This window comes from Seriola lalandi, unplaced genomic scaffold, assembly GCF_002814215.2.
Source record: "Seriola lalandi dorsalis isolate HSWRI2012SDOR001 ecotype SW California unplaced genomic scaffold, Sedor1 jcf7180002054977, whole genome shotgun sequence".
Lineage (NCBI taxonomy): Eukaryota > Metazoa > Chordata > Actinopteri > Carangiformes > Carangidae > Seriola > Seriola lalandi.
This window is the reverse complement of record NW_019525527.1, coordinates 749813-761789: the sequence shown is the minus strand read 5'-3', so window position 1 is coordinate 761789 and position 11977 is coordinate 749813. Positions and strand designations below refer to the sequence as shown.

General features: G+C 42.1%; 3 protein-coding genes across 5 annotated transcripts in view; 1 reads left to right on the top strand and 2 right to left on the bottom strand.

The window, feature by feature from the left end:
* The window catches only part of LOC111646868 (vesicle transport protein SFT2B-like), a 5691-nt gene extending 2131 nt beyond the window's left edge, over positions 1-3560 (bottom strand). Inside the window, exons 1-7 of the mRNA XM_023396431.2 lie at positions 3344-3560; positions 2056-2145; positions 1346-1431; positions 1007-1088; positions 584-619; positions 188-246; positions 75-104 (exon numbers count right to left, since the gene is read on the bottom strand). Of these exons, the coding sequence (XP_023252199.1) occupies positions 75-104; positions 188-246; positions 584-619; positions 1007-1088; positions 1346-1431; positions 2056-2145; positions 3344-3415 (455 nt within the window). The 5' untranslated portion in view covers positions 3416-3560. The remainder of the gene's footprint in view (positions 1-74; positions 105-187; positions 247-583; positions 620-1006; positions 1089-1345; positions 1432-2055; positions 2146-3343) is intronic.
* An 862-nt stretch (positions 3561-4422) lies between these two features.
* LOC111646864 (uncharacterized) lies at positions 4423-8255 on the bottom strand. The gene is made up of 4 exons (XM_023396428.2): positions 6646-8255; positions 5389-5625; positions 5217-5315; positions 4423-5093 (listed from the first exon to the last, which is right to left on the bottom strand). The coding sequence occupies exons 1-4, from the start codon at positions 6937-6939 to the stop codon at positions 4986-4988; spliced, it is 738 nt and encodes a 245-aa protein (XP_023252196.2). The 5' UTR covers positions 6940-8255; the 3' UTR covers positions 4423-4985.
* A 679-nt stretch (positions 8256-8934) lies between these two features.
* LOC111646878 (uncharacterized) overlaps positions 8935-11977 on the top strand; it is a 9347-nt gene continuing 6304 nt past the window's right edge. For all 3 annotated transcript variants that reach the window (XM_087171122.1, XM_023396442.2, XM_023396441.2), the window contains exons 1-3: positions 8935-9046; positions 10485-10687; positions 11753-11827. In XM_087171122.1, the coding sequence (XP_087027248.1) occupies positions 9043-9046; positions 10485-10687; positions 11753-11827 (282 nt within the window). In that variant the 5' untranslated portion in view covers positions 8935-9042. The remainder of the gene's footprint in view (positions 9047-10484; positions 10688-11752; positions 11828-11977) is intronic.

The following is an 11977-nucleotide window of genomic DNA, read 5'->3' as shown; positions in this document are numbered from 1 at the left end:
GTGTGTGTGTGTGTGTGTGTGTGTGTGTGTGTATGTTTTGTGTGTGTGTGTGTGTGTGTGTGTGTGTGTGTTACCTGGCGAAGGGGATGTATGAAAGGCCGTACCTGTGATCAACAAAAGCAGCAGTTAGACAGGTAAAACAGACAGGCAGGTAAACACTGTGTGTGTGTGTGTGTGTGTGTTATACCAGGTGAAAGCCAGAAACTGAAGGACACAGAACAGCAGAGCGAGACCGTTATTCTTCCACTGCAGAGAGAGAGAGACTGATTCAAAGAACAGACACTAACTGACACTAGAACAAAATAAAATGAGTTTTTATTCTGCTAAAAAATTTTTTTTACAACTTTATCAACAAACCAGTCACAAGAACCAGACATCAGCTTGAACAGAGAGAAGAAATATTCACTATAAACACAGAACATCCACCTCAAACACCATGAAACTCAACAAGTTTATGTCGATTTTAGTCAAAGTCAACGTCTCCACATCTTTTCTTTTCTTACTCAGATCAGTATCAGTAAATCTGTGACACATTCACTTCATCCTGGGAAGAAAAAGTTGTTTGTGCGTTTGTGTTTCTCACCCAGAAAGCAGCACACAGTGTCAACACCAGGCAGACCTGCAGAGACACACAAACGAGTCCAACAGTTAAAGCTGTAAAAACATCTGAGGTGTCGGGTTTGTGTGTTCATTTAAAAAGTGCTGAACCTGTTTAGGATCTGCCGGATTTTGAAATTTTAAACTGTTATTACTGGTGAAACTGGACTTTAATTTTCTACGTCGTCATTGCTCCTCATCCTGTCACAGTTCAGCTGGTTTTAAACACAGAAACAGGATTTCTCTCTTTTAAACTTTCATGTTTCAAACACAGTAAAACGTGTCTATAATGTCTGACACAGAAACAAACTGTGACTCTGTTAATGAGTGAATTAGAGTGTAAGTTGTGTAACGATGTGAGAACGTCACTGACACGACTGCTCACGTGTCTCTACGTGTGTGTGCTCACCAACATGATGGCGGTGGCGAGCGCCCTCTCTTTAGCGCACATGGTCCTCAGCTGCCGACACGGACCGACCAGGAACATGGTGCTGAAATGACATCACATTTACCTGCTGAGTTACAGGTGATACTGACGTCCACCACTAGAGAGCAGCAGGTCCTTTCTTTGAAGTCAGACACTGAGATGAACATCATTTATTTTAGAGCTGCTCTCACCTCTACGAAGGGAGCTACACACATAAAGTTTGATTGATCTACCCAGTTTGACCTGGTCTGAACTAATGTGGACTAGGTCCAGGTCAGACCAGGTCAGACCAGGTCAGACCAGGTGGGTTCTGGTTGGTACCTCGCCAGAGCGCAGATGTTTCCCACGCTGTAGAGGACAGCGAACACAGCGAGACCAAAACCTGGGATCCACAGCATACAGGTGCCCTGAGTACAGAGAGACAGACAGGCTGTTACCATGGAAACAGACGGGAAAGACAGACCAATCTCAATGGGTACAGCAAGACAAGACAGGTGGTTACCATAGAAACAGAGACAGAGACTGAGACACAGGCTGTTACCTTGGATACTGACAGCAACACAGGAAGGGCTGTTACTATAGAAACAGACAGAATATTACAGACAGACAGGCTGTTACCATGGATACAATCAAGAAGACAGGCTGTTACCATAGAAACAGACAGGAAATCTGACAGACGAGCTGTAACTGTAGAAGCAGACAGGAAAGACAGATAGACAGGCTGTTACCATAGAAACAAGCAGAAAAGAGATTAAGAGGATGTTACCATAGAAATGGGAAAGACAGATACACACACTGTTGTCATGGACACAGCCAGGCAAAACAGAGAAGTTGTTACCATGGATACATACAGCGAAAACAAGCTGTTACCATGGATACAAGCAAAAAAGAAACAGACTGTTTCCATAGAAACAGAGGGAAACAGAGACAGACAGGCTGTCACTATAGAATCAAACAGAACAGACAGACAGGTTGTTACCATGGAAACAGTGCTGTGTAGGAGCATCATTCAGGTGTTCACTCAGACTCACCAGGACGGAGCACAACACACCCAGGATGAAGCAGACCACGAAGCCTTTCATCCTCGTCCCCCAGGCCAGGGTCGACGCCTGATTGGCTCTCTGCACAGATGTCATCATCATCTTATTATCATCATCATCATCATCATCATCATCATCATCATCAGAAGTCACAGCTCCAGAGGTTGTTTATGGTGTGGAAATAAACAACATAACAGAGACAGCAGCAGCTGCTGTGTCTCTACAGGCTGAAACTGAAACAAACAACCAACCAATCAATGAACAACCGCATCAACAAACTGACGGCACGCTACGGAAACAGACCGCGGGAAGGTGGTTTACATGGATCACATCCAGATCCAGCAGGTGAGTTCAGGTATAAACCCAGAGGGAGAGAGGCTGCTTCAGGCTAAAGGAAATATTGACAGTTTCATCGCGCGGTTGAGCCGGTTCACATCAGAACAACAGACATGGAAGAAAAGTTTCTCTCATCACACGCTGTAGATCAGACATATTATCACATTCATATCAACTAGTCTCTTTTTCTCAATGAACTCAGACTTCTATAAAGAGCATACCTGTACTATTTCTAAGGAAGTAGAATAAAAGACAGTGATGTTGAAGCTGCAGCTAAAATGTCTCTTCACACTGTTAAACTCAGTAAGTACAGTCCCGTTTTATATAACAAATATGTTTTTCTTGCATTAATAACAAACACAGAAAGCCTGTAACAAAATTAACCAATTAAAATAACAAATATGTTTTTCTTGCTTTAGAAAGAAGCAGTCAAGTAATATTTTATCTTCCTTTATTAGCTCATTTGAAGAGGATCTGTCCTTAATAAAGGAAGATATTAATGTAAGTAAAAGACAAATAGCTGAAATAATGATTGTTTCAATGCTGATGAATGTGACCGTTACTTTTAAGATTAATTAGTCTAAAGAGAGTTAACAAACTCTTGATTTTGTGTAATAAACAGTAAAAACCTAAAGATATTCAGTAAATATTGAATTATAAGTAGCAAATATTCACATTTTAGAGGCTGATTTATCGGTGTTTTACTTGATAAAACACGATTGCTTCTAATTAACTTTATGTGGATTTATCGACTAATTATTAAAACTCTAATGATGAATATGAGAGTTTAATGGCGCAGAATATGTCTGAGGAAACCTTCTCTTCACATGAACGTATCGTTGGTGAAGTTATTGTCCATTTTAACCGGTTAAGTGTCTTAATTTAAATCAGATATTCAGGAGCTAACAGGCTAAAAACAACACTGATGCTAGCTGCCGTTCACCTCCAGGATGCCGGTCCCATCCGCGTTGTTCCCATCGTCCTGACCGCTCAGCACCTTCTTTAATTTATCCATCAACCCTCGTTTTACCCGCCGGACACCGGGACAGACACCTGCCGAGGGCCCAGAAGCTTCCCAGGTGTTTTTTAGAGTCAGGTGAGCGAAGTTAAAACTGAAGAGGAGAAGTCAGCGCATCAACAGGTGCAGCACTTCCGCCTGCAATACCGCCTCTGGCCACAAAGAGCCCGAGGGAGGCGCTGTTTCCCCCAAAATCAACACCAGGGATTTTCAGGTACTTTTACTTCACTACTGTACAGTACTGCCAGTTTATGGTACTTTATACTTCTTCTCCACAATATATGGTACTTTTTACTGCATTCAATTAATCTGACAGCTATACTTGTCCATACTAGTTACTTTTATTTTACTTTTAATTTACAGACACATATGATCATCTTTGAAAGTATGATGTATTATTATAGGGACTGTTCAACTCTTGAATAGTGAACCTCAGGCACTTTAAGGCTCATTATATCTTTACTTGGTTATCATAATTAACATGTTTAGGCACGGACAGGCTATGGGACACCCAACCCTTCCTACATAGAAGCGGTAATAATTAATTAATTACATGCTAATATCATTAATATTATTAAATACTTCTGTTCTTTTACTCAAGTTGAATTTTGAATGAAAAGGATCTGAACAGTTGTTCTCCCACTGACATTTACAAATATAAGAGCAGAATATTGTCTTTAAGGAACTGGAGCTACAATCTGACAAACTAAACAGCCAGAAAAGCAATGAACAAACAGTTCTTTATGTAGCTGAGATTATTACAAAACACTCACATCATCCCTGTATTACATTTATAATTTTATCTAGTAATGGTGTTTTTAATCTTTCCTCAGCTTCCTATCACTCTTGCAATAGGATCATTATAATTATTGTACTTGACTTTTTACTGATGTTTACTGTTCAGTTTTTTTCTTCGACTCATTTACACCTTCCTGACATTTTGAATCTGGAATGCAGTTTTTTACTGTGGTTTTAATTTTGAGTCAAAAATTAGAACATTTTTCCTCCACAATCAAACTTTATTCAAAAATCATCACAACGCTGCTCAACAGTGTCAGTTTATGTTTCTACCCAAAACACTTGTAATGTCACACACTCACACACACACGAGTGAGGTTACTGTGGTTGTACGTTAGCTTCACAACTGGCCATTTACTGTATGTAGGTATCTACTGCTGCCCAGTGTATGTTTGTGTTGTCCCATTATATGTCCCAGAGTTCAGATCCATTGACTCCGATGGATTCAGAGAAAATGGATCAGGCTGTTTATTGCTTGTGTTTGGTCCCTTTTAATTTAACCTGACTAATCCACTCTCCTTGTCTCCTCTTCTCACGACTTATCTGAATGTTTCAGTGTGTTTGGATGATGTCACTGTCCTCTCCTGGTGATGTCACTGTCCTCTCCTGGTGATGTCACTGTCCTCTCCTTATCGTTATATGTCAGTATCCTCTCCCTGTTGGTTTTAGGAGCAGTCACAGTCCACTACAGGAAGTCTTCAGGGACCTTGATGTCACTGGGGGTGTGATGCTGGATGTTTACTGACGTCAGCCTCCCTGACTGGTGGTCTTAGGGGACTTTGACTCTGGCGGAGCTCCAGTGGACGGGCTGTGGCATGGACACCTGAACATGACACGTAGGACAGGACTGTTTTCTCCACAGCCACTCTTCTATACACTGCAGAGAGGGACGAACGTTTTTAATGCATGTTTAGTATTTTGCAAAACCCTGAATGGAGACAGGTTAAAGAGATTTTTCCATCTTTTTGTGACAATGTGTGTGTGTGTGTGTGTGTGTTACCTCTTTGTGGAAGGTGTGTGTGCACTGCAGCTCCCTGGTGCCGCCGGTTCCTCGGTTTAAGTCGTTGTGACAGATCAGACACACACGGTCTGCATCGCTCTGCAACGAACACACAGTTTAAACTCTCAGGTTAAAAACACGGGTCAGTTCTCACATCAGTTGTTTTACCCACCAGTGACATGACGTTGCGTCTCCTGAACTGGCCTCTCCTCTCGTGTACTGTTGCCTCTGGGATTGTGGGTATGAGGGAGGGTCTTCTCTCACCGGTGGGAATGGTGACAGGAGCGGCGGCCTCCTGCGGCGAGGACAGGAGGCGGCGGGAGGAGGAGCGTCGCAGCAGGACCCTCGCCGTCACTGGAGCCCGGGTGGACGAGTGGAGTCGAGACAGCTGCATGGCCGAGAGAGTAGTCTGGACGCAGAGAGAGAGAGAGACTAGTTAATGTTGAACCAGTTAAAAGGTTTAACTGGACTCCACTGTCCTCCCTCACAGTTCAGTCAGTTTATTTATAGAGCACCTTTAAAAACAGCAATGTGCTTTACAGAGAGTTTCCATCCCGGGATTATTTGACTGATGATTATAATCAAATAAAAACAAAACACAGACATAAAGAACAGGATGTAACAGTCTGAGCTTTCATTCATCAGAAGGTTTGATAAATGGATTTTAAAAACAGAATGGATCACTGATCCAAAAATCCCATCAACACTGGCAAAAATAAACAAGACTATGAGTCTGTAATCCTAATTAGTGGCTTTACAGCCATGCTTCTCTTTAACACCCAACTGAACCACTTTGAGCCAACGGAGCAGCTCAAAGCTCCTTGGAGCTGGAAGCTTGTTGCTAATGCTAACGCAGCTAAAAATGGAGATCTGTGGAGATCCTCTGAAAGCCTGAAGTTTAAGACAACAGCGGAGGAGCTGAGCCTCTGTGTTGGTCTTCAGGCTCATTGTGTCTCTGATTAGGAGCTGTGGACCCCCTGAAGACCACCAGCTCCCTGAATAAGCTGAGGTTAACTGGTCTGACTGGTCCTTTAGTTCTGAAGTTATTCTCACATGAAGTAGTTTGCAGTAAATCTGCTGCAGGTCAGAACTATATGTACGATATATAAGTGGAGTGAGCTGGTGCAGACGGTGGAACTAGTCCATTACTGTCCATCATGACCTCCATGACGATGATCGAAAGCTCCAGAACAGCTAATAATGGAGCCTGTGGTAAGACTGTAAATACTGTTCACATCAACGTCCAAGTCATACTTACGAGCGGGAGACTGGGATTGTTTTTGAAAACTCAGAGAAGGCTCTTCCTGCGGCCTGTAGCACATCAAGCCACGCCCACCTTGAGCCACACCCACCACAAACCACACCCTACTCCTAACCCAGCAGCCGCAGTGTGACCTCATTGAAAGCTCCTGCTGCTGGTCTGTCTCACCTGACACGGCAGCGATGCCCGACGGTCGGTCCTCATTCGGACCGGCGTTACTAAACTGCTTCTGCTTTCAGCTCTTCCTCCCCCTGCCTCCCCTTCCTCCTCCTCCTCCTCCTCTTCTCCGATTTTCTCCTGCTGTTTGCCCCCTCTGTACTGCAGCATCCAGGTGTTGAAGATCATGGCATCCTCCTCCTCCTCCTCCTCCTCCTCTTCCTCCTCCTCTTCCTCCTCTGGTCTCAGGGGGCTCGGGTCTTCTGTGTCTGAAAACACCTCAGCCTCTTCTCGGTCTGGATCCATTGTGCTGATATGTATATCTGTGGCTAATTAAAGCTAATGATCAGGATATGTGTCACCCTTACCAACTTATAATGAGGCTAAGTCTAAATGCTAAATTCTCTAATGAGGTACAACCTGGCTAAATTAAGACAGGCTCCCCTGTAAACTGGGAAAGTTACAACCAGAATATATTATAACCAGGCCGAGTCACCAGCAGTCACAGCCAGACTAGCTAACTTATAACCATGCTGAATCATAAACAAGCTAAATTACTGCTAAAAATAGGTTACGTCTTACTAACAGCTAAATTACCACCAAGATAGGTCCCAACCAGGCTAATTCACAACCAGGCTAATTTACAGCTAGGCAAGATAACATCCACTCCAAATGAAAACCAGGGCTAGACAACCAAAGTTAAAATTACAACCAGGCTATATTAGAGCAAGGGTAAGGTTATAGCCCACTAGATTATACCATGCTAGTCACAACCAGGCAAATTTTATTTGGGCTAAATCTAAACTAAAATAATCTGCAACCAGGCCAATTTACACTAAAGATAGATTTCAGCCAAGATCATTTAAAGCTGCAGCCAGGCTACAGTAAATTATACCTCGCTGGATTAAAACCAGACTAAATTACAGCTAGGCAGGATAACATCCACACTACATGAAACCAGGGCTAAACAAACTAGGCTAAATACTCACCAGGCTAGGTTAGAAACTAGGCTAAATTACAGTTGGCTAGATTATAACCAGGGTAAGTTAGTTGGCAGGCTAACAGCCAATAAGGCTGAAGTTCAACAGAATTAAATTACAGCCAAGCTAGAATTCACCTGGGTTCATTTATAACCAGGCTACAATCCAAGATAAATTTACAGCTACAACATTACACAACCTGGCTATATTAGTGTAAGGCTAAGGTTATAGCCAACTAGATTATACCATACTCACAACCAGGCTAAATAACAGCTAGGCCAAATATGAAAAGCAGGCTAGGTCCAGGCAGTCCAGAGTAAAATAAAGAAATAAAATGAGTTACAGCACAGTTAGTTTAGGAGCAGTTTGACAGTTGGCAGCTCCACAGTTTGAGAGGAGGAGGGACAGACGAAGGGATGGATGAAGGAGTGATGGATGGATTATCTGAGCAACAGAATCCAGTCTTGACTGTCGATCTCTGCTCCCCACAGATCCATACAAATACAAAGTGAAGTCAGTTTTCCAAAATGACCTCCAGCTCTTCCACACATCCACTTTCAATGCTTCTCTTTTCCTCCTTTATTGTTGTTGCTGTTGTTTTTGGTCGTTTTCTTTCTTGCTGTTTCTCTCTTGCTCTCTGTGCTGCTGTCACACAAACCCTGTTAATCCATTTACTGAACCACAGGAGGAGGAGAGAGCCAGAGGGAGGGAGATTACACCTGGCTTACTGTATCTGTGTCAAACCAGGTGAGAGGTGAGCTAGTCATTTCACTGACTTTAATTCTTTAGGTAACAATTGGGGTAATTGATTAACTCAATGACTGATCTTCTGAATCTTATACAGTATTACTGGTTGCTATTCATTGGTAGTTGTTTCCCATTGATAATTTTGAATTACTGTTATTTACATATGAGATTGTATCATGCAAGAAAAATAAGTAAACTGAAGAGAAGCTATATTAAATTACTAGTGTCACCTAACAAAAAATTAATAGATTGCATAATCTTTAAAGGCATTTATTTATTTTATTATTATTGGTAAGACTTTGTACAATGTAGAATAAATTGTAAATCACTGAAACTGTGAAATATTTCCCAAAAGAAACTTACATAAAAGTTATGCTATAGAATTAAACTTAATGGCAATTAAAATGTAAATTAAAAATGACTCCACCGCCCATTATTAAACAGAATAAGTTTGCCTGCTATTCCCTTTAGCATCATATATACAGGTCTCCATGGATAAAACAAGTACAATACATTACCTATGTGCAGGTGAAACCGGAAGTGATGGTCCGTTAACGTCCGGTGTGAAGGCGGAGCCGCTGTTAGCCGGACTGTAAACATCACCTAGCTGTTAGCTCACCCAGCTAACCCGGGGTTCAGAGCTCTGTTGGAAAGTGAGCAGGTGTGAAACGCTGGAAGCAGAATGGGTGAGTGCTGCTCGGGATTATTCATCACTTTACTGCCTTTTAATCAGACACTGTCTCGTGTGTCCGGATCTTTGGAGAATGTTACTCTGCTAACCAGCAGCTCGTGTTGTTGCTAGCTAGCAGGTCCTAGCTAGCAGGTCCTAGCTAGCAGCTTCACCAGAGCCAAACTCCATCCACACAAGCAGCGTTTTTAATATACTTTGGTTTAAGGAAAGCTAAATACTTAATAGAATATATCTTAACAGCTATAATGAGTTATAAGTTACCTCGGCATATGTGTGGTTCATATATATGAGATTATTTAATGAAAAGTAACCTAAAAAAGCATAAGGTTGTGTAGCGTTAGTGGTTTATTTTAACTGCTGGTGCTTGTGTGGCTCTCCTGTAAACCGCACATCATTTAATATTTTTAATACAGCATTCATAATAAAATGCATTCAGTCATCACACGCCATGTCTTATAAGGAGAATTACCCAGCTCTAAAAGGACAGGTGCAGGTGTGATGAGACCGGGTTGTAAAAAAAAAAATTAAAAGCTGTGCATTCTGTGTCAGACACATTCCGTATAGAAAACCGATTTAAACTCATTCAGGAAATGTCTTGAATCCAGTTTTAGGAACAATTGCTCATTCACTAACAAGCAACGAAACCTTGAATACTGAGATTTCTTAATGGAGTTTGGCTGTATTTAATTCCCAGCCAAACACAACTCTGCAAAATACAAATACAGAGATGTTAAATGAACATTTTCTCAATATTACTTTCTAGGTTCTGTGTGTGACATCAGGCCTATTTAAAGACAGTTGTTCTCATTTAAGAAATTAGATCAACTCCAATTTAATTATGTATTGCTTGCTCACTAATAAGCAATGAACCCTTAGATACTTATATATTTAAATGGAGTTTGTCTGGGAATAAACGGCTTCCTGCTGTAAACTGTGAGTTAAAAACCACCTTAGTAATGGTTTGTAACCACTAAGATTAATAATGCCTGCTTACCATTAAGGTGTGGAAGTATGGACACACCTAAAACCTTACCTGCTGTGACAAGCTGAATGTACCACTGTGTGAAAGGTATGTTAAACTAACAATGATATAACAGAAGAGTGTTTTTTATACTTATTTTTACAGTAATATGACTTATTTTTGCCCCGATGTGCCTAAAATTCCTAAAAGTTATTAATGGATTATTTTCCAAACCTCACAGCAAACTGTAAACTGAATAACGATGACGATAATGATGTTCATGATGATGGTAATAGGCTTTTTCCCCTGCAGGCATGTTGACTTGTCTCTATTATTAGAGTGATGTTTCCAGTAAAGCAGGACCCAGAAACAGACTGAGCTGAATGTGATTCAGCCATTGTTAATGTTATTAGTAACATCCGTGTTTTTCCTACTGTGTCATGTCAACATGTTCCTCCTCTCTCCCCCTCAGCTCCCCCTCTCCCCCTCTCCTCCCTGCGTCTCCTTGTCCCCCCTCTCCGCCTGCTGACGGCAGCCATGTGGCAGGTCGCTCGGCAGCAGAACGTGAAGCATTATGGGATGCTGGACGACTTTGTTTCCCTGGTAACCGAAGCGGTCCCAGAGCTGCTGACGGACCGGCAGAGGAGTCTGCTGCTGCTGGCTCTGAGGGCCAAGGTCTGTGTTGTTATGGAGGCTCGGTGCTGTTAATGTGGGTCGCTCTAGTAGAAATATATTTAGCCGCACAGCAACGTGTTGAAAAACCGTTGCCACGTTGTATTAACATGCGTTCTGCCTCTGCATGTGTCACCTAGATCAGGAAAAACTCACACTGATGCTGATGTTTGAGCTCTTTTTCTTTATTAGAACAAATCATAAAACAAAAAATACAACAATAACAGAGGCTTATTATATTCAAAAGGTTTTACAGTGTGACAGTCCAAAGACAAGACATGAACAGAAAGCAGTTCAGTATCAAATGTCCAGAGCTGGAAAATGTAATTTAATTTTTTTATTGAAATTTCAGTTTTTAAAAGAAACAAGGTTAAAAAAGCAACACGGGCTGCGTTCAGGAGCACATGTGGTTCAAGTAGTTTTAGTAACCTGTGACATGTCACAGGTCTGTCGCTGGACGACAAACCGTTCCCTCCACTGTTAAGTTCTCGTAGTTTGAGGAAAGTGGCAGACTGCCAGAATAGCTCAGGAGAAGAAGAAGAGGCGCAGTCCTACGGAATGAGTGCAGAAGTTTGAAGGGCCTTTACCTTCTGCTTTAAACACAGGTGTCGTCAATACTATGTCGATGTCGAACATGCTGCCTCATGCTGAATCATCATCATCATTATTATCATTACTATTAGAAAGGCCTGAGGCTTTTTCTGCCCTGACATGTTCGCTGTAAGAAATCTGTGCTGTTGAGTCACTTCATTCTGGTGAAAGTGAAAAGTAAAGATAAGAAAGCTCCTCTGTCTCTGAGCTGATGTTTCCTGATTTAAATCATCACTTTGTTCCTTTTATTTAAGGAAAGACGTCATGTTATAAAGCTGTGTAAAGCCGAGAGGAGCCGCAGATTCTCCTGATAATTCTCTGGAGGTCGTTCCATGTTAGTTTTATAAAAATAAACATTAAAGCTTCTTGAACGAATCAAAAACACCGTCAGAGCAGCAGCGAGTGTTTCACTGACAAACAGCTGACAGGTGTGTAATCGGAACAGGAAGTGACATCTTCACTCTCTTCCTGCCTCAGGTGACCCTCTCTGATCCCGCCCCCCAGGCCGTTGACGCTCACCTGGACAGGATCCGCTCTGTCTCCGAGGCAACGGTGAGGGAGGAGGGCTCTACCTGTGTCCTCCCGTATACACCTGTTTACTGCAGTTAGTTTGTGTTTAAAGATGCAGCAAACTGAGACAGTGTGTCCTCACACAGCAGCGCTAACATCCAGCCACAGTCTCAGGGACGTTCAGGTGGTGGT

Excerpts from the sequence above, each read along its gene's own strand:
- LOC111646864 (XM_023396428.2), bottom strand. The coding sequence starts at position 6,939 with ATGGATCCAGACCGAGAAGAGGCTGAGGTGTTTTCAGACACAGAAGAC. Across the intron at positions 5,316-5,388 it reads GACGCAACGTCATGTCACTG|AGCGATGCAGACCGTGTGTG; the intron begins GTGGGTAAAACA and ends TGTTCGTTGCAG. Across the intron at positions 5,094-5,216 it reads CACACACCTTCCACAAAGAG|TGTATAGAAGAGTGGCTGTG; the intron begins GTAACACACACA and ends CCCTCTCTGCAG.